The 20,784-nt window shown below is 44.0% G+C and overlaps 1 protein-coding gene across 2 annotated transcripts; it reads right to left on the reverse strand.

Annotated features, from left to right (window-relative positions):
* Positions 1-1,191: 1,191 nt before the first annotated feature.
* On the reverse strand, positions 1,192-19,637 carry LOC115120928 (fibroblast growth factor receptor 1-A-like). 2 transcript variants are annotated; one of them, XM_029649916.2, is made up of 17 exons: positions 19,074-19,637; positions 12,729-12,952; positions 9,628-9,717; positions 9,310-9,482; positions 6,743-6,866; positions 5,614-5,804; positions 5,381-5,525; positions 5,066-5,256; positions 4,764-4,909; positions 4,474-4,595; positions 4,260-4,370; positions 3,875-4,065; positions 3,536-3,658; positions 3,182-3,252; positions 2,901-3,038; positions 2,686-2,791; positions 1,192-2,579 (listed from the first exon to the last, which is right to left on the reverse strand). In XM_029649916.2, the coding sequence occupies exons 2-17, from the start codon at positions 12,835-12,837 to the stop codon at positions 2,370-2,372; spliced, it is 2,241 nt and encodes a 746-aa protein (XP_029505776.2). In that variant the 5' UTR covers positions 12,838-12,952; positions 19,074-19,637; the 3' UTR covers positions 1,192-2,369. The 2 variants fall into 2 exon arrangements, with proteins under 2 accessions (XP_029505776.2, XP_064872602.1); XM_065016530.1 differs by lacking the exons at positions 9,628-9,717; positions 12,729-12,952; positions 19,074-19,637 and adding an exon at positions 7,810-7,951 and having other exon boundaries at positions 9,310-9,394.
* Between the last annotated feature and the right edge of the window lie 1,147 nt (positions 19,638-20,784).

Genomic DNA, 20,784 nt, shown 5'->3' on the forward strand with positions numbered 1-20,784 from the left:
AAATCAAGACAGAGAATTGGAGGGATCCTGAGAATTTTATGATCTGAAACTGTAATAAGGACAAGATCTGTATGAAGTGGTTTTGTTATAACACATAGTCATGAGCTGTGGAATAGAATACAGGACACAGAACCATCTAAAATCTCACTGGAGAGAATGCAGCCAGAAGTGTAACATGTTTCCTCTCCAAGGGACAGACATGCTCTCTAGACTCTGGACCTAAGCCATGTGTATGTGGGTGTCTGTGCCAGGGAGGAAGCTGCTCTCTGCTGCTGTGATTGATAGAGCGACCGTACTGACCAATCCTCTCTTCCCACCATTAATCATACAGACACACATACACATCTGGTGGAGTGAATGCTTCCTCTGCAGTCAACAGCTGAACCTATCCTCGCTCTGTTTCTCTCCCATCACACAGTCTTTCACCTCTCCTTCATTCAGCCCTGAAGTCCTGGCTGATCAGTTCAGCATGTGCTCTCTTCTCTCTCCCTCTTTTCTTTCTCATTCAAAAACACGCCATTGAAGTTTTGTAATGCCATTTTCTTTATTACAATACCTTTCATAAAGGCATTCTCTGTAAAGGCAGGTAGACTTCCATTGGAGATAAGTGAATTTGCCACTGTTTTAAAACCATGGCATTATCATTTACATTTACATTATCATTAACCTCAACATAACACTGTAGTGTCCATAGAGTCCAGACAAGAGAGTGATACTGAAGGCAAGCCCTGACTGACTAACACTGCTGCTATATTAGCTTATTAAAACACATAGAATCAGAGGAAAGAAGTGGCTATGATGCTAACACATTGCATCATATCCACACCTTTCTTAGATGTCATTTCAATGACAGGGATAAAAACAAGCTACCATGTACAAAATAAAAATACTGGAAATATGTATTCATATTAACAATTCGTAATATACTGTATTTACAAAAGAACAACATTATTTTTCCTTGGTATCAATTTCCTTTTTATATCCTGTATGGTTTGCTCAGCAAAGCAGCAGCTTGTTTCATAATATGGCGATGAAGACCAATAATGTGTAGCAGCCTTCTCTTCCTCCTCCTCTTGCTCCCGGGAGAGTCTCCCTACATTAAAGGGATAGTTCACCCAAATAAAAAAATACACATTGGTTTCCTTGCCCTGTAAGCAGTCTGTGACCCTGTAAGCAGTCTATGACCAGTCTATGACCCTGTAAGCAGTCTATGACCCTGTAAGCAGTCTATGACCCTGTATGCAGTCTATGACCCTGTATGCAGTCTATGACCCTGTAAGCAGTCTATGACCCTGTAAGCAGTCTATGACCCTGTAAGCAGTCTATGACCCTGTAAGCAGTCTATGACCCTGTAAGCAGTCTGTGACCCTGTATGCAGTCTGTGACCCTGTATGCAGTCTATGACCCTGTATGCAGTCTATGACCCTGTATGCAGTCTATGACCCTGTATGCAGTCTATGACCCTGTATGCAGTCTATGACCCTGTAAGCAGTCTATGGACAATGTATGACAGCAATCCATGCATTGGTTTAGTTTCCCTTGCACTGTTTTAGCATTTGTGGCACAGATCCAATTCAAGTCATGGAACCGATATTATACTTTTTTGCACATTATGTCCAAATTATCAAAAAGTATTTTAAATTGATTGTGAAGCTCAACAAAGTCACTTAGATGTTTTGTCCATGGGTGACAAATGCTAATATCAGTCCCATGACTTGAATGGGATATGTGTCACAAATACTAAAATGTTAGCATGTGAAAATAGTGCCAGGGAAAATAAACCAAAGCATGGATTGCTCTCATACATTGTCTCATACCTTGCTTACAGTTTAAGAAAACCTCCAGGTAGCCTAGTGGTTAGAGCGTTGGGCCAGTAACCAGAAGGTTGCTAGATTGAATCCCCGAGCTGACAAGGTACAAATCTGTTGTTCTGCCCCTGAGCAAGGCAGTTGGTTCCTGTTCTCTGGCTGCCGTGGATGTCGATTAAGTCATCCCCCGCACCTCTCTGATTCAGAGGGGTTGGGTTAAATGCGGAAGACACATTTCAGTTGAAGGCATTCAGTTGGACAACTGCCTAGGTATCCCCCTTTCCCAATGTGTCATTTGGGTGAACTATCCCTTTAATAGTTCAGTATAGTCCTGGGGAGGAGGAGAGAAGAGTCCATATTTGTGCAAACTCTATTTCATGTCTTATGACTCTGTTATAACCCTCCATGTGTCTGTCTTTTCCATTGTCTTTATCTGTGGATAAAGAGGGAGGTGGTAGGTTAAGGTGTACGGGCAGGGCAGTGTCTTTAGCTCAGCGTAGGCTGTGTCCGCGGGTGTACGTCAGGGTAGATGCTGTGGTGATCGTAGGCTAGGATGGAGGTTCAAGACAGGGTTCTGGAAGGTTTGTGGTGTGCGTAGGCCAGGGTGGAGGTATGAGAGGGGGTGTGCTGGGTGGAGGTCCAGGATGGGCTCAGGGGAGAGTACTCTGCTCCGTGAGTCGTCTCCCTGGAGAAGACAGAGTCAGAGGAGCTGCTGGTGTCTGGACCCAATGGAGAATACTGGACCACAGGGATGGACAGATTCAAATATTCCTAGAGAGAGTTGAGGGAGGGAGGGAGGACACATTCAGGGGAATAATTCAAATGAAACGAAAATGACACTGTTTGTGTGTGTGCGCACGTGAATGTGTTTGTTTACCTGGTTGGTCATGAGTGAGAGTGTGCGGTCCAGATCCTCTACCAGCTGTTGGAAGGTTGGTCTGCGAGATGGAACAGCGTGCCAGCAGTCTCTCATCATGATATACCTGAGAGCACACACCACAGTGTTACAACAGAGCGTGTGTTTGTATTACTCTCCTTGCGAGGACATTCTTACAGTATACTTGTGTTTTTTTTGTGTGCGTGTGTACTCACAGCTCCTCTGTGCAGGCGGCTGGCCTGTCCATACGATGTCCCTCCTTCAGCAGTTTGAACAGCTCCTCTACAGGGACCCCTGGGTAGGGAGATCCTCCTAGAGTAAAGATCTCCCACAGCAACACCCCAAACGACCACCTACAACAGAATTCAATACAATCAACATCACTTTCTCAGGGACAGTTATTGCTGGGCTTGAAAGTAAACCTACAGGCACATAACAACAGGATGGATAGCACAACACCACAGAATGTATATTAGGAGTTAGGAGTGTGACTTACACGTCACTCTGGTGTGTGTAGATGCGGTCGAACAGAGCCTCTGGAGCCATCCACTTCACTGGCAGACGACCCTGGGAGGAAAACAAGGGGTTAAACCACGTGTTAAACTCATTCCACAGAGGGCTAAATGTCTGCAGGTTTTCGCTCCACCCTTGTACTTGATTGATTAATTAAGCTGACTAATTAGTAAGAAACTCCCCTCACCTGGTTGTCTAATGCTTTTGTCTAGGTTTTAATTGAAAAACTCATTCCCTCCGTGGAATGAGTTTGCCACCCCTGGGTTAAAACATCTATATGTCCGTCTGTGTCTGAATTTCAGTCGTCTACTCGCTCCACTGTGATCATGTTACTTACATTGGTGGTCTTCTTGTAGTAGTCTATGTGGTGGATGTCTCTGGCCAAACCAAAGTCTGCTATCTTCATCACATTGTCCTCTGTCACCAACACGTTCCTGGCTGCTAGGTCTCTGTGGATACACTACAGAAAAAAATGTGATTGATTAATTTATTGGTTGACTGATTTACACTAATGTCCAGTAAAGGAGAGGTAGAGTAAGATAAAATAATAGATTCAGACGAAGAGAATGAAACACCGAAAGATGAAAAGAAGAGCGCGAGAGAGACAGACAGACAGACAAAAAGACAGAAAAAGACAGACAAAAAGACAGACAATAACACTGGTCTCTTCTCTGACCTTCTGTAAGGCGAGGTATGCCATGCCCCTGGCCACCTGGTAGGCAGCAGACACCAGCTCCCTGACCTCTACGCTGTCCAGGGGGGCCTGGGTTGGCCCAGACCAGTACTCCAGATCCACAGGCCTCCGACAACGCAGGTACTCCCTCAGGTTGCCCTGAGATGCATACTCTACCACCACGTAGAGAGGGCCTGGAGAGAGAGGGAAGGGTTATAATAAACAATGTGGTGTTCCCCAAGGTTCAGCGCTTGGACCCCTGCTGTTATTTTCACCCCTTGGTACTGTGGCCATTGTACTCATCTGTGCAAATAAAATGCTATTTCGCTCACACGCACGCGCACACACACAAGCACACATACACAAGCACACACAGCACCAGTATTACCATCCTGTGTGCAGGCTCCCAGCAGGTTGATGATGTTTTTGTGTTTCCCGATCATCTTCATCATCTCCATTTCAGCGATCAGATCACTCAGGTCCTTCTCTGTGGCGTCCGCTACACAGGAAACAGGATGTGACATCAAATCAATATCAACCAATACAAACACTGTTTTTCAGTTTATTTTGAATTCTATATTTCAGGAAGTAGTTTTATGTACCTTTGAGCATCTTGACGGCAACCTTGGTGAGACGAGAGGGTTTTTCTCTGTCCAGACCTGCAGCCTCTGCTAGCACAACCTGACCAAAACAACCTTCACCCAGTGGCTTCCCCAGAGACAGCCTAGAACACAGACACGCAAGGCTATGAATGTCCTGTGCATGGAGGTTATGAATCTCCTTGGTTACGTTATGAGTACCGTGTGCAGATGATGTAAGCAATATGTAGGGTTATGTATGCCGATATTATAGATTGGGTATTCTCTATGCAGGGATATAAGTCCTCTAGTACCGGTCTCGTGACAGCTCCCAGAGTGGGTCTGCGGGCAGCTCATACACTGACACGCCAACCAGGGTGGGCGTGGCTCCACTGGAAAGGCGGTACGGCCTGACCAGACACACCCCCGACTGTAGAGAGGAGGAGGAGTCTACTGACACCTTGAGAAAGGGGAGGTAGTGAGAGAGGATATACTGTAATAAGAGTTAGCCCGCTGAACTAAAGCCTATGGATTAGCTCAGGAAAAAAAGTATTCACATCTCAGGCAAAGGTTACCCATCACACGATCATGGGGCACTAGTGAGTGTGTGTGTTACCTGTCTGTGTAGGGGAATGCTCTTGGCCAGTTTGTGAACGGCCAGCTGGCTGCTGAAGTCGCTCTTCTTCGGGGAGCAGCGTAGTCGGCAGGCGGTCACTACGGCGACCATGAACATGATGATGAAGAAGCCGACACAGTAGATGAAGATCTCCAGGTAGGCCTGAGATGGTACAGGGGAGGGGGGCATATCTGGAGGAGAGGGAGTGAAGTGGGATAAATTCATAACATTTTTTACATTGTTTTTTTCCTTCTTCCATTTTAAGTGCAAATATACAAAGCACATTGGGCTGCAAAGGTTTGTACACAAGTGTACCTTTGATCACACTGAGCCAGGCAGAGTGGTGAGAGAGTCCTATAGAGTTTCCTGCCAGACAGGTGTACTCTCCTTCATCCTCCACAGACACGTTCCTCAGAGTAAACACCTCCATCTCCCTGTCTGTGGTGTTAAACCCTGCAGTCTGAGAGAGAAAGAGAGATTTTGTGACATAACCCTCGTCAATACAGTGTGCGTTAACCTTCAGAACGCGTACATATATATGTGTGTACCTTCAGTACGCGTACGTAAGGCAGTCCGTCTGGTCCCACTCTGCTGCCATTAATGGTGATGCGTTTGAGCCACTGGATGTGGGGCTGAGGGTCGCTGAACACTCGACAGACAAACTCCACGTCGCTACCAACCATGGCCGTACGATTAGCTGGCAGGCCTGCCTGGAGGATGGGCCTGTGAGGGGAACGTTCTAGAATACACAGAAAACATCAATGCAATGTGAGTGATACAAAAACACTAACATACACACTCCCACCACTCAAAGCACACATAACAAAAGTAAACACACACAATATATATACAGTACCAGTCAAAAGTTTGGACACACCACCACTGCAGAATGCTGTGGTAGCCATGCTGGTTAAGTGTGCCTTGAATTCCAAAGAAATCAATCACAGACAGTTTAACCAGCAAAGCACCACCTACACCATCACACCTCCTACTCCATGCTTCACGGTGGGAACTACACATGCGGAGATCACCTACTCTGCGTCTCACAAAGACATGGAGGTTGGAACCAAAAATCTCTAATTTGGACTCATCAAACCAAAAGACAGATTTCCACCGGTCTAACGTCCATTGCTCGTGTTTCTTGGCCCAAGCAAGTCTCTTATTATTATTGGTGTCCTTTAGCTGTGGTTCTTTGCAGCAATTTGACCATGGCCTGACTCATGCAGTCTCCTCTGAACAGTTGATGTTGAGATGTGTCTGTTACTTGAACTCTATAATACGGACTTGGTCTTTACCAAACAGGGCCATCTTCTGTATACCAACCCTACCTTGTCACGCATTAAGAAGGAAAGACATTTCACAAATGATCTTTTAACAAGGCACACCTGTTAATTGAAATGCATTCCAGGTGACTACTTCATGAAGCTGGTTGAGAGAATGCAAAGAGTGTGCAAATCAAGGCAAGGGGTGGCTACTTTGAAGAAACGCAAATATATTTTGATAGGTTTAACACTTATGGTTACTACATGATTCCATGTGTACTATTTCATAATTTTGATGTCTTAACTATTATTCTACAATGTAGAAAATAGTCAAAATAAAGAAAAACCCTGGAATGACTAGGTGTGTCCAAACTTTTGACTGGTACTGTATTTATATGCACACATACTGACTGACCCACTACGTCCAGCTGGTAGGTGTGTGTGAGGCTGCCGTGCTTGTTCTCCACCAGACAGGTGTAGTTGCCTTTATCAGACGGAACCACTGACTCCATTATTATTGTCCACATGTGGTCCCGGAGCTGAAAGAGGGAGACAGCGAGAGAGGAAGAGCGCGAGAGAAAGAGGCAAAGGAGTGAAAACGTGAGAAGAGCCATGAAAAATACACATTTTGTGTTGTGTTAGTAATTACATTTTGGCAAAGTAGAAATAACATGTGTTCTCCAAGGTTCAGTGCTTGGACCCCTGCTGTTGTCTTTTTACACGGTATCCCTTGGTACTGTAATATTAGTTTTTAAGGTATGCTATTTACTCTCTGACTTACAGGCTCAATGCATCCATTTTTATCTCAATATCAAATAAAGAAATATTGTGTAACGCACCTTACTGTGATTGTTTTTTAAAGTTTTTTTATAACAAGAGCCATTTCTGAAGCAAGAATTTTGCTAAGACTGTCTAGGATTGGTTTGAGTGGGGAGGGGAACACTGAAAACTAGCTGTTATTGGCAGAGAGGTTTGGAACTAACTAATTTATCACCTGGTGATGTCACCAGGCAGGACACAACTCCATCCCACCAAAACAGGCTGAAATTTCAGGCGGTCTTTTCACAAAGTTCTTACACTAAAAGGGCATTCATATAATTTTCACAATATTATTCCAACCTCATAGTGTGGAAATACAGTTGAGGTCAGAAGTTTACATACACTTAGGATGGCATCATTAAAACTAGTTTTTCAACCAGTCCACAAATTTCTTGTTTAACAAACTATAGTTTTGGCAAGTCGGTTAGGACATTACTTTGTGCATGACACAAGTAATTTTTCCAACAATTGTTCACAGACAGATTATTTCACTGTATCACAATTCCCGTGGGTCAGAAGTTTACATACACTATGTTCACTGTACCTTTAAACAGGTTGGAAAATTCCAGAAAATTACGTCATGGCTTTAGAGGCTTCTGATAGGCTAATTGACATCATTTGAGTCAATTGGAGGTGTACCTGGGGATGTATTTCAAGGCCTACCTTCAAACTCAGTGCCTCTTTGCTTGACATCATGGGAAAATCAAAAGAAATCAGCAAAGACCTCAGAAAAAAAAATGTAGACCTTCACAGTCTGGTTCATCCTTGGGAGCAATTTCCAAACGCCTGAAGGTACCACGTTCATCTGTACAAACAATAGTATGCAAGTATAAACACATGGGATTGTACTTTAGTACGAAATGTGCAAATCAATCCCATAACAACAATAAAGGACCTTGTGAAGATGCTGGAGGAAACCGGTACAAAAGTATCTACATCCACAGTAAAACGAGTCCTATATCAACATAACCTGAAAGGCTGCTCAGCAAGGAAGAAGTCACTGCTCCAAAACTGCCAAAAAAAAGCCAGACTATGGTTTGCAACTGCACATGGGGACAAAGATCGTACTTGTTGGAGAAATGTCCTCTGGTCTGATGAAACAAAAATAGAACTGTTTGGCCAGAATGACCATCGTTATGTTAGGAGGGAAAAGGGGGAGGCTTGCAAGCCGAAGAACACCATCCCAACCATGAAGCACGGGGGTGGCAGCATCATGTCGTGGGGGTGCTTTGCTGCAGGAGGGACTGGTGCACTTCACAAAATAGATGGCATTCTGAGGATGGAAAATTATGTGGCTGTATTGAAGCAACATCTCAAGACATCAGTCAGGAAGTTAAAGCTTGGTCGCCAATGGGTCTTCCAAATGGACACTGACCCCAAGCATACTTCCAAAGTTGTTGCAAAATGGCTTAAGGACAACAAAGTCAAGGTATTGGAGTGGCCATCGCAAAGCCCTGACCTCAATCCCATAGAACATTTGTGGGCAGAACTGAAAAAGCGTAGCAGGGAGGCCTACTAACCTGACTCAGTTACACCAGCTCTGTCAGGAGGAATGGGCCAAAATTCACTCAAATTATTGTCGGAAGCTTGTGGAAGGCTACCCGAAACGTTTTACCCAAATTCAACAATTTAAAGGCAATGCTACCTAAAACTAATTGAGTGCATGTAAACTTCTGATGAAAGAAATAAAAGCTGAAAGAAATAATTCTCTCAACTATTATTTTGACATTTCACATTCTTAAAATAAAGTGCTGATCCTAACTGACCTAAGACAGGGAATTTTCTACTGGGATTAAATATCAGGAATTGTGAAAAACTGAGTTTAAATGTATTTGGCTAAGGTGTCTGTAAACTTCTGACTTCAACTGTATATACACAGTGTATAACACATTAAGAACACCTTCCTAATATTGGGTTGCAATTGTTGTCTCATCTACATTGATTGAAGTGGATTTAACAAGTGACATCAATAAGCAATCATAGCTTTCACCTGGAATCACTTGGTCAGTCTTTGTCATGGAAAGAGGAGATGTCCGTAATGTTTTGTACACTCCGTGTATAAAACACAGGACAATCACGTTTCTGGCTGTACTGGGTCTTTGACAGATGATACACAACTCAGACAACCCAGTATGAAGCAGAGGGCTGTATAAAAACACATACCTTGAAGCCTCCAATGCGCTGGTCTTTCCTGAACTCTTTCCCATTCCTGTACCACCGCAAAGTTGGTGTGGGATTACCAGTCGCCTGGCAACGAAATTTAACAGTCTTACTGGCAGGAACGGCATGGAGCCTCTTCTCCATCTTGTCTGGAGTCGCCCACTGAGGAGCCATCACTAGAGAGAGGGTATTTATATTTCACATTTTTGATTCAATATCAATCTTTCTTCAGTTGGTTTGGCTAGTAACTACTTTTTCAGACCAATAAAAGGGGAGAGAAAGGAAAGTGGCAGGGGAAAGAGGTCAGAAGAAGGAGCTTACATTGGAGCTTCTGATTGTTGGATAGTTTATTTTCCTCTGAAGAAGACTCATCAGCATCATCTTCGTCCTCAGAAGATGCCAGCATGTCAGCTATGGAGAGAGAAGAAAACATAAACCAAAAATAGAAACCAGTGTGTGTGTGTTTAAACAGGAAGAGCTGAGGCAGGGTTACTCTGTGGGGGTCTGGGATGCTCCTGCTGAGTGAAAAGGGAAACGGCTTAAAGATTAACCTTTCACATTTTTACCCCTTTAAGCTGCCACACACACACACACACACACACACACACACACACACACACACACACACAGTTCCCCTGTTGCTCCCTAACCCCCAGCTCAGAGATAAACAAACACACTAATAATCACCACCTTCATCCTGACAAATGGTTGTGAACAAAGGGTGAGGAGGGATGTGAGGGTGAGTTGGGAGAGAGGAGGGAAAAGCAGCAGGTTTCAGATCTTTAATGGGTCCTGTTTGAATACATTGAATGAGAAAAAGCCTACTTCCTTCTACCATTAGACACAGTCGGCTCAGGTTCCATTCCACAGCATTCACAGATCCGGCCACATCAGATCAGTGATTACTATAAGCAGGGATATTTACTACCACATATCCCTTTTCACCTCTCATCAGGATTACTGATTACTATACAATATATTGGTAACTCAGGACATGTTCTGCCACAGATTCAATACCTCCCAACCTCTCAGCAGGACCTACACCAGAAAAGCAGCATTTCTCCTCTAATCTACAGATATTAGGTCCATAATCAGCATCACCACAGACTGACACAGACCATCCCTGAATTCAAGCTCCCAACCTCACTACATTATGTATGTAATCTACAGGGAGAGGTCTACAGAGACTGCATTATGGGAGGTCTTGAATACAGCATGTCTGTCATCTACAGGGAGAGGTCTACAGAAACTGCATTATGGGAGGTCTTGAATACAGCATGTCTGTCATCTAGAGGGAGAGGTCTACAGAAACTGCATTATGGGAGGTCTTGAATACAGCATGTCTGTCATCTAGAGGGAGAGGTCTACAGAGACTGCATTATGCGAGGTCTTGAATAATGCCTGCTCATAGCAGGGGGAACATTCTCAATGAGAGGTTGTCAAAAATAGACAGAGAGAGCGTGAGAGAGAAAGAGAGAGCGGGGAAGCAAGAGAGCGACAGAGAGAGGGGATAAAGACAAAAAGAGAAAAAAAATGACAAAAAAAGAAAGGAATCCACTAAAAGATAGAAAAGCAGGGGGAGTTGGTTGAAGTCCAAAAACATAAACCTTTATTTGAAGGAAGCAACGAGAAGGATAGAAGGAGAGAAGGAGAGAAGGAGAGAAGGAGAGAAGGAGAGAAGGATATGGGAAATTGGGAGCAGACTTTGTTTATGGAAAAAGAGTTTGCGGCACAAAAGTTACATTTAGGTGTTTTTGACTAAGAGAGAAAAACAAGAATTTATGGGTTACAAAACAACAGTATTACACACACACACACACACACTCTCAGCTGGATACCAGATGGCTGGAAGCGAAACACACACATAGACACGCATGCGCGTACAAACACACGCACACAACACAGGGTGTTAGGGTTGGTCAGGATGGTTGTGATTACAGTACTCGCCAATACAAATAAAACCATCTCCTTTCAGACGGCATTCATCCTTTCCTACCAAAAACAGCATTTCTGTTCCACCTCCAACCAGCTGTGTGTGTGTGCTCATGTATGTATGCGTGCGTGTGTGGACAGGATATGTAAACCATTGCACCATGAAAAATCACTGTAAACATCCTCAGCTTTAAACTAAATGGACAAACCTTGAAGAGCTTCTTTCTAGCTCAATATAGAATCTCCCCACCCCATACACACATCCATAAATGTAAGTGTATGTTCTGTTTTCTCGAGCTCAGAATAGAGACCCACTACTAACGGAACAGTTCCAGATAGCAGAACAGAGTCAGTGCGATTGAACCACCATGGTAGCAGCCTGAACCCAGAACCCTCAGCCTGAACCTAGAACCCCTAGCCTGAACCCAGAACCCTCAGCCTGAACCTAGAACCCTCAGCCTGAACCCAGAACCCCTAGCCTGAACCCAGAACCCTCAGCCTGAACCCAGAACACTCGGCCTGAACCTAGAAACCCTAGCCTGAACCCAGAACCCTCAGCCTGAACCCAGAACCCTCAGCCTGAACCCAGAACCCTCAGCCTGAACCCAGAACCCTCAGCCTGAACCCAGAACCCTCAGCCTGAACCCAGAACCCCTAGCCTGAACCTAGAACCCCTAGCCTGAACCCAGAACCCTCAGCCTGAACCTAGAACCCCTAGCCTGAACCCAGAACCCTCAGCCTGAACCCAGAACCCTCAGCCTGAACCCAGAACCCTCAGCCTGAACCCAGAACCCTCAGCCTGAACCCAGAACCCTCAGCCTGAACCCAGAACACTCAGCCTGAACCCAGAACCCCTAGCCTGAACCCAGAACCCTCAGCCTGAACCTAGAACCCCTAGCCTGAACCTAAAACCCCTAGCCTGAACCCAGATCCCCTAGCCTGAAACCAGAACCCTCAGCCTGAACCCAGAACCCCTAGCCTGAACCCAGATCCCCTAGCCTGAAACCAGAACCCTCAGCCTGAACCCAGAACCCTCAGCCTGAACCCAGAACCCTCAGCCTGAACCCTCAGCCTGAACCTAGAACCCCTAGCCTGAACCTAGAACCCCCAGCCTGAACACAGAACCCTCAGCCTGAACACAGAACCCTCAGCCTGAACACAGAACCCTCAGCCTGAACACAGAACCCTCAGCCTGAACCCTCAGCCTGAACCCAGAACACTCAGCCTGAACCTAGAACCCCTAGCCTGAACCTAGAACCCTAGCCTGAACCTAGAATAGCCTGAGGGATTAAAAGAGATTAAATAACAAAGAGGAAAAGAAGGCTCACCAGCGAGTATACACACACACACACACACACACACACACACACACACACACACACACACACACACAGCTAATGAGACGTAGCCCTGCCTGTCAACTACAACCGAGAGAGCACAAGCAAGAAAGAAAGAGAATTTAAGATCTTTATGTGGCCCATGTCTCTTACCTGTGTCGCTGACGTGGGCAGCAGCTGGTCTGGACTGGGTCAGGGGAGAGTAAATCAGTAGAACCAGCAGTGACCAAAGGAGCAGCAGACATGAGCGGGACAACAACATACTGGCACAGGTTAACTGGTGCAGTACTGGAATGGTAGGGGCTACTGGTACAGGGCAGGCTGAAGAGGGTGCTTAAATGTATCAGCCTACAACCATCAACTCTTCAGGTGGGGAACTGTAAGAGGAAAAAAGAGAGGGACATTCATGAACATGTTAAAGACAAGACAAGGCATTTCATGAAAATAAATGGCAAGAAAAGGATGTGACACTGCTACCCTGTCTAGAGCCCGTCCGATATATCAGGTCACCAATACTATCAGCCGATAACCAATATTTAATAAATAGGATGGAAAAAGGGAATATCATGCTTATATGAACACCTTGTCATTATTGTCACAATGTATGAAATCAATGTTTGAAACACAATTATTGGACAATTGCTCTTTTGGATGGCAATTTATGAGAACTTAGTGTGGAAAATGTATATCAGTATCGGTAAGTTTGTCCCCCCCCAAAATCGGAATCGGTCCGAAAAACATATGGGTCAGGCTCTAACGGGTCAGCCCATGCTCGCAGGAGGACATTGGTAGAGACTGTGACACATGCTCTGGTGTCTCTTTTCACAGATCTCAGATGAGAACTCCGCTTCCAACACTCCTCACACTATAACATCTTTCGTTGCTTGTCCAATAAGCTCACCTGTCACATATTAATGCCCATCAAACGTTCCAAAGCAAAGCTGTGTTTTATCACAGTTTTGTTATGCCTCCCCCTAAAGGCATCAGCATGCTTTGGTTTGGCTGGCGCCTAGCCGAGTGCTGAATGAGTGTGCTCGCATACTCCCTTAAAAGTCATTAAGCAGCAATAGTACTGTTTGTCCATCTTGAGACGCCGCAGCCAGTATACACTTCCTCAAAATAATCAGACTTCATCAAAGGTAACTCAAGAATTCTGTCATTCATTTAGAAGTATTTCTAAATTAGCATGAAAATTATTAATCTCTGGTTGAATGACAAACACTTAATTCAAGAATCCCTACTGTTGACCAATCACTGACAAAGGGGCGTAGACTTCGGCCACCGACTTCGGCTTTTCTCGAGAAAAATGTTTGTGTACAAGATCAGCCACAAAAACCTTACCGAATACCAAAACGAACAAGAACGTCATGATTAATATATGCACAAACTATTTGATGGGAAGCATGCGGAGATTGGGGACACCTTAACCCGCACCCCCAGCCCAAACACCATATGCCCCCCAGTCCGCCTGCCAGTGCCACAGTGTTAAAGTCTCATTGAGAAGATGGATCTGGTGTTTAGGTGTTATGCGATTGCTTCAGACCACAAACAAACACTGACGTAGAGAGACTAACACCCAGGAGAGCTGTAAACATATTCTATAATACATAATCTCCCTTCTCATTATATACTGTTGTAGAGTCAGAAACATGTTGAACAGCTTGACGGTACATTAACATTACTGAAACTTGGACACTACTGTAGCTGGCAGCTAGGGATGGTGTGGGCATTACTGAGGGTTACTCTGTCCTTCAGAACTGGCAGCCAGTGTGCGTGTGGTTGTGCGTGTGGTTATGCGTGTCAGGGTGATGACCCAGAGTGGGAGATATGTAACAGTAAAGAGTAGAGTGGCAGGTTTATGAAGATGTCATTAATGCCCTTGATTTACACCACACCCAGAGAATTTACCCTCGTTGACACCGCCCGTAACTCAACCCCACACTAACGTAAAGAGTCTCTTAAATTGATGAGTTTGTTTGCAGATTTATGAGTTTTATGGTGGAGAGTCTCTATCGTACTGCTGGCTGGCTGACAGCAGAGCCCAGCACAGAAACAGCTAGGCAGACAGTCTTCTTATTACATACTGTAGGTGAGAGAGAGAATGAGGGAGAGTAAGAGAGAGACAGAGTATGTAGGCTTTTGCTCCAGCTCTACCCCCTCCCCCAAATCACCACAGACACAATTAGAACAGAAATAAGACCACTTTCTCCCGGCTCTAGCCTTGCTGTGTGGCTTCTTTAACTTCTAAAATGAACTTCAGAGAGAGGAAACAGCAGATAACAGTAACTTTGACATCTATTTCAGCTATTTAACAGACGGTCTTATACAAAGAGAGTTGCTTTGAACCAGAGCAGGGTAGAAAACCCCTACAAATGATGATCATTGCAAGTAAAACCTTCCAAAATAGCTTCAAGTCCAGTGCTAGTTGTTTTCTGAGCTGTTATTCTGCAGATGCTGTTGGTTTAAACTAGAAGCCACCCGGTCAGCTTGCTGGTTCTGTGTATAGCTTAGAATGACTCAGGGAGGTTGATATGATAAAACACTGATGGTAACTACACACACACACACACACACACACACACACACACACAGAGGGTGGCATATAGTCGCTAGGCCAAGAATAGAGCATCACACCAGCTCTCTATTGAGGAGAGGGCTTCAACATACCAGAAACATCTCCCTACTCCATCTTTCTCCCATGCCTTCCTCCCCATACATCCCCCCCCCTAATCCCTTCAGTCAGACAACTTCTAGTTCTCCTAAGATTATCCCCCTCCAAACCCTTCAATCAGACAACTTCTAGTTCTCTTAAAATTACCCCCCTAATCCCTTCAATCAGACAACTTCTAGTTCTCCTAAAATTATCCCCCCCATCTAATCCCTTCAGTCAGACAACTTCTAGTTCTTTTAAGATTATCCCCCCCCTCCATCTAATCCCTTCAGTCAGACAACTTCTAGTTATTTTAAGATTACCCCCCTCCATCTAATCCCTTCAATCAGACAACTTCTAGTTATTTTAAGATTACCCCCCTCCATCTAATCCCTTCAATCAGACAACTTCTAGTTATTTTAAGATTACCCCCTCCATCTAATCCCTTCAGTCAAACAACTTCTAGTTATTTTAAGATTACCCCCCACTCCATCTAATCCCTTCAATCAGACAACTTCTAGTTCTTTTAAGATTACCCCCTCCATCTAATCACTTCAGTCAGACAACTTCTAGTTCTTTTAAGATTACCCCCTCCATCTAATCCCTTCAGTCAGACAACTTCTAGTTCTTTTAAGATTACCCCCTCCATCTAATCCCTTCAGTCAGACAACTTCTAGTTCTTTTAAGATTACCCCCTCCATCTAATCCCTTCAGTCAGACAACTTCTAGTTATTTTAAGACTACCCCCATCCCCCTCCATCTAATCCCTTCAATCAGACAACTTCTAGTTATTTTAAGATTACCCCCCATCTAATCCCTTCAATCAGACAACTTCTAGTTCTCCTAAGATTACCCCCTCCATCTAATCCCTTCAATCAGACAACTTCTAGTTCTCCTAAAATTACCCCCCTCCATCTAATCCCTTCAATCAGACAACTTCTAGTTATTTTAAGATTACCCCCTCCATCTAATCCCTTCAATCAGACAACTTCTAGTTCTCCTAAAATTACCCCCTCCATCTAATCCCTTCAATCAGACAACTTCTAGTTCTCCTAAAATTACCCCCCTCCATCTAATCCCTTCAATCAGACAACTTCTAGTTATTTTAAGATTACCCCCCTCCATCTAATCCCTTCAATCAGACAACTTCTAGTTATTTTAAGATTACCCCCTCCATCTAATCCCTTCAATCAGACAACTTCTAGTTATTTTAAGATTACCCCTCCCTCCATCTAATCCCTTCAATCAGACAACTTCTAGTTATTTTAAGATTACCCCCCACTCCATCTAATCCCTTCAGTCAGACAACTTCTAGTTCTCCTAAGATCTAGTTATTTTAGACTACCCCCTCCATCTAATCCCTTCAATCAGACAACTTCTAGTTCTCCTAAGATTACCCCCCTCCATCTAATCCCTTCAATCAGACAACTTCTAGTTCTCCTAAAATTACCCCCTCCATCTAATCCCTTCAATAAGACAACTTCTAGTTCTCCTAAGATTACCCCCTCCATCTAATCCCTTCAATCAGACAACTTCTAGTTCTCCTAAAATTACCCCCTCCATCTAATCCCTTCAATAAGACAACTTCTAGTTCTCCTAAGATTACCCCCCTCCATCTAATCCCTTCAATCAGACAACTTCTAGTTCTCCTAAGATTACCCCCTCCATCTAATCCCTTCAATCAGACAACTTCTAGTTCTCCTAAAATTACCCCCCTCCATCTAATCCCTTCAATAAGACAACTTCTAGTTCTCCTAAGATTACCCCCTCCATCTAATCCCTTCAATCAGACAACTTCTAGTTCTCCTAAGATTACCCCCTCCATCTAATCCCTTCAATCAGACAACTTCTAGTTCTCCTAAAATTACCCCCTCCATCTAATCCCTTCAATCAGACAACTTCTAGTTCTAAAATTACCCCCCTCCATCTAATCCCTTCAATAAGACAACTTCTAGTTCTCCTAAGATTACCCCCCTCCATCTAATCCCTTCAGCCAAACAACTTCTAGTTCTCCTAAAATTATATTTGTAATTTCCCCCTCCCTCTCTTTCTGGCAGATGTGACCTCTCCAGGTGTTCCATTCCAAAAGCCTTTACCTACACACCACATTCTGCCTCAGCCCTGGCCTGGTCCACCCGTCATAGTAACGCTGTCATGGTAACACATCATTTTCCTGTAAACTGGAAAACAGCTAATGGTGTGTACCTGTGTGTCAAGGGGAGCCATGGCTGAGATATGCTACCATGAAGCATCCATGAAGGCATTGACTGTGCACCTATACAACCCAGCTGTAGTACTGTTACTTACAGAGGCTAGAACAGAACAGAACGCACACAGGTCTGCTGTAGGACTATAATCCTCCTAACTCACTCACACTCCTGGTCAGTGACCCTGGAGTCTTCTATAGGCCTGGATAACAGCTCAGTGCCTTACCATACACCTCTATCTACCTCCCCACTCATCTCTTTATCACTCTCTCAGTCTCTATCGGTTCTATTATCTCTCTCTACTCATCTGTTTCTCCTCCCATAATGTGGTATCTGATACAGATTAGCAGCCATCACACATTCTCTCCATTCCCAAATGGCAGAGTGAGTCAGTTCTCACACTCACATTCAGTATCTCTCTCTCACTGTTACCCTGGCGAGTAAGATTTAGATTTCCAATGTATTCATTACACAAATACACTTGAAACTGAACTCTCACATCACACCATTATTATCATCATTGTGTGTATGTGCTGACATAAACATCCAAAATGGTCTTCTGATCATAATGCGCCATTTCTGGACAGATTTTAAAAAAACATACTCAAAGGAGAATCTGGATTTAAAGTTTTTTTTTTTAGTTGAGCACCAGGTTTAATCTCGGTCTAGGAAACCAGCCCAATAACTTCAATGTCATGCATGGCCCACGGATCATGTGGCAACAGTACTACTGTTATTCCCATTCTACTAAGGAGTAGGTGACAGTTCGGTAGCCTAGTGGTTAGTGTTGGACTAGTAACCGAAAGGTTGCAAGGTCGAATCCCCAGCTGACAAGGTAAAAAAAAAATGTCTTGTGTCTTTCTGCCCCTGAACAGGGCAGTTAGCCCACTGTTCCTATGCCTTCATTGGAAATAAGATTTTGTTCATAACTAACCTGCCTAGTTAAATAAAGGTAAAATAAAAAAATCAACAGTTGGTTCTGCGCGTGACTCACCCGTCAAGCAGTAGCGCTGTGATGAGTCAACGAACAGCAGATATGGCGCGTGCTGCTGAATGAACAGCCGGATCTCATCAGAGTTGAAATGTCACACGCACAAGCCTCATTTACCGTAAACAGATTAAACTGATACATGTACACCCACGGCGGTCGGTGTGCCCAGTCTGCCCATTGCGGTGGCATGTGACTCGACTGACTGCTTTACGGTGTGTTCCTCAGTCAGAGAGAGACATGGGTCAAATCTTACTAGCTGGACTGTGGTTTGTAATTATGTGGTCATCTTTGTGTATACATTATACATGATTAATGAAGCCTTCATAATAAGGCATTATAAAGGTTGGAATTTATGAAATGGTTACAAATAGTTATAGTTTACGACGGCATCTACATCAGGATGATTTTCTTTTTTACTTTGTTAGGGCTAACACTGGCAGGGCCCCCTAAATTGCATAACAATCTTATAGCCTATGTAGGATAATTTCAATATGATCATGAATGGCCAGATCGGTCTATACCTACTTTTTTTTAAGTATAATTGTTTTCTCAAATGTTTACAGATCACGTAGGCCAAAGCAAGCTGCAACATTGTATCCTTGACAGTGTGGACATCTAGGCTATTGGTCGCATTGAAGGTAGTGTCTCACCTGAATTTCTGATCCTTGTGCAGCTCCCCTCGAGAAGGTAAGTTAGACGTCTAAAAGAAAGTAATTACATTTCCGATTCGATCGATGTCTTTTAAACCTTAAAGTCACAACTCTCGTAAACAATGCGGTATTTTTCCAGAGTTCAAAAGCAGTGGCGCGGTGAAGCTTCGAGTAACCTTAATGGCCATTGATTTCGGAGTAGCAATGGAGCGGTCTCTCTATCTTCCGAGAGAAGAGGTATAAAAACACGTTCAGCACAAATACCTCACACGTAGCCTAAAGTTTTCGACCGGTTTCAGTAAAGATGTCTCTAACAGCAGCATATCTCAAGGCATTTGACTTTACTCAATACGTTCCTATTCTTGGAGAAAACATGTGGAAACTCCGACCATCTTCTGTATTGTCTTGCAACTGTCGGGAAAAACATTTGCAGAATACTGCAACCCGCATAAATCTATTTGCGATGCGAATTGTCTGGCAACATTATAACGTTAGGTCATTGAATGTATTTCCGAGCGGCGAATTCCAGCTCTCTGAACTCCCCCAACCACTTCTCACCGTGTGTTGAGAGATTCTGAAGGAGAGATTCTGAAGGACACCTCCCCCTTCTCTCCTTTCCTCCCCCTTTCCTCCCCCTTTTCTCCTTTCCTCCCCCTTCTCACTCCCCTCTCCCTCTCACTTGCAGGAACTCAAAATGATTTAGCCTACACTGTAGACTTGTAGGTCTGTCACAAATAAATAAAAAAGTTGGCTACTGGCTTGACTGATCTTAACACAGCATATTTTGGAAATAGACAACCTGTTTATTTGTGTTTTGGCAACATTCTCACAAGACGTTAAATACTGGGCTACTCAGCATTTGTGTCTACTGCCCTTTTAACTAAAATTCTGACAGAGGGAAATGGCTTTCATATCTTGGAGAGCCCTGCTGTGTGTGTGTTTGTGTGTGTGTGTGTGTGTGTGTGTGTGCGGCTAACTGGTTGGGCAGTGATGTAACTGGGCCTGGTCTGAGTAAACAGTTGATTAAAAATCAGAGGTAGGTGATGCAGAGAGAGAAACACACAAAAACACTTGTATGTTCTGTCTGCGTCCATTGACTGATGCTGTGTGAAATGTGTCTGCATGTCCAGGAAACCTTGGCATGGGATACAGGGGGCTGGCTAGACTACAGTAGGAATGGCTGTTTTATAAGAAGCAGTAATGCTATTGGCTGTGATGGATTAACTGGGAATGGTGTTACAAGCTGTACTTCCTGGTATAGTCAATAATGGCCGAAGGTCAACTACTTTCCCAGCATGCATTAGGGATCCCAAATTGGAAAATAACCCAATAACATTTATTTATTGGGTACCTCATATATCTGACTGTCTATCAGTCTGTTCGATGGTGTGCAAACTCCACTGACGACAGGTTAGCTAAATGCTGCATTACAGCCTCAAAAGGAATATGGGCTGTATAAAAATGCTTCATATAAGGCACAAAAAATGTCAACAAGTAAGTGCAGTCAGTGCAGTCAAAAACGTGATTTGCCTCTGTTTTTAAAAATATATTTAGTACTGTGAAATTGTGAAAATGAGGATTAGTGCCCTCTTAGTGTAAGAGCTATTTGAAAAGACCGCCAGAAATGTCAGACTGTTTTGGTGGGAGTTTTGGCCTGCCTGGGGACATCACCAGGCAGTAAATTACCTTCAGATGCAATATGTAACATTTT

Source organism: Oncorhynchus nerka, unplaced genomic scaffold, assembly GCF_034236695.1.
Source record: "Oncorhynchus nerka isolate Pitt River unplaced genomic scaffold, Oner_Uvic_2.0 unplaced_scaffold_30___fragment_2___debris, whole genome shotgun sequence".
Taxonomy (NCBI): Eukaryota; Metazoa; Chordata; class Actinopteri; order Salmoniformes; family Salmonidae; genus Oncorhynchus; species Oncorhynchus nerka.

Coding starts and splice junctions, on each gene's coding strand:
- LOC115120928 (XM_029649916.2), bottom strand. CDS start 12,837: ATGTTGTTGTCCCGCTCATGTCTGCTGCTCCTTTGGTCACTGCTGGTT. Junction 4,371..4,473: donor TGCCGTCAAGATGCTCAAAG/GTACATAAAACT, acceptor TTTCCTGTGTAG/CGGACGCCACAGAGAAGGAC. Junction 3,659..3,874: donor CATACCTCGCCTTACAGAAG/GTCAGAGAAGAG, acceptor TTTTTTCTGTAG/TGTATCCACAGAGACCTAGC.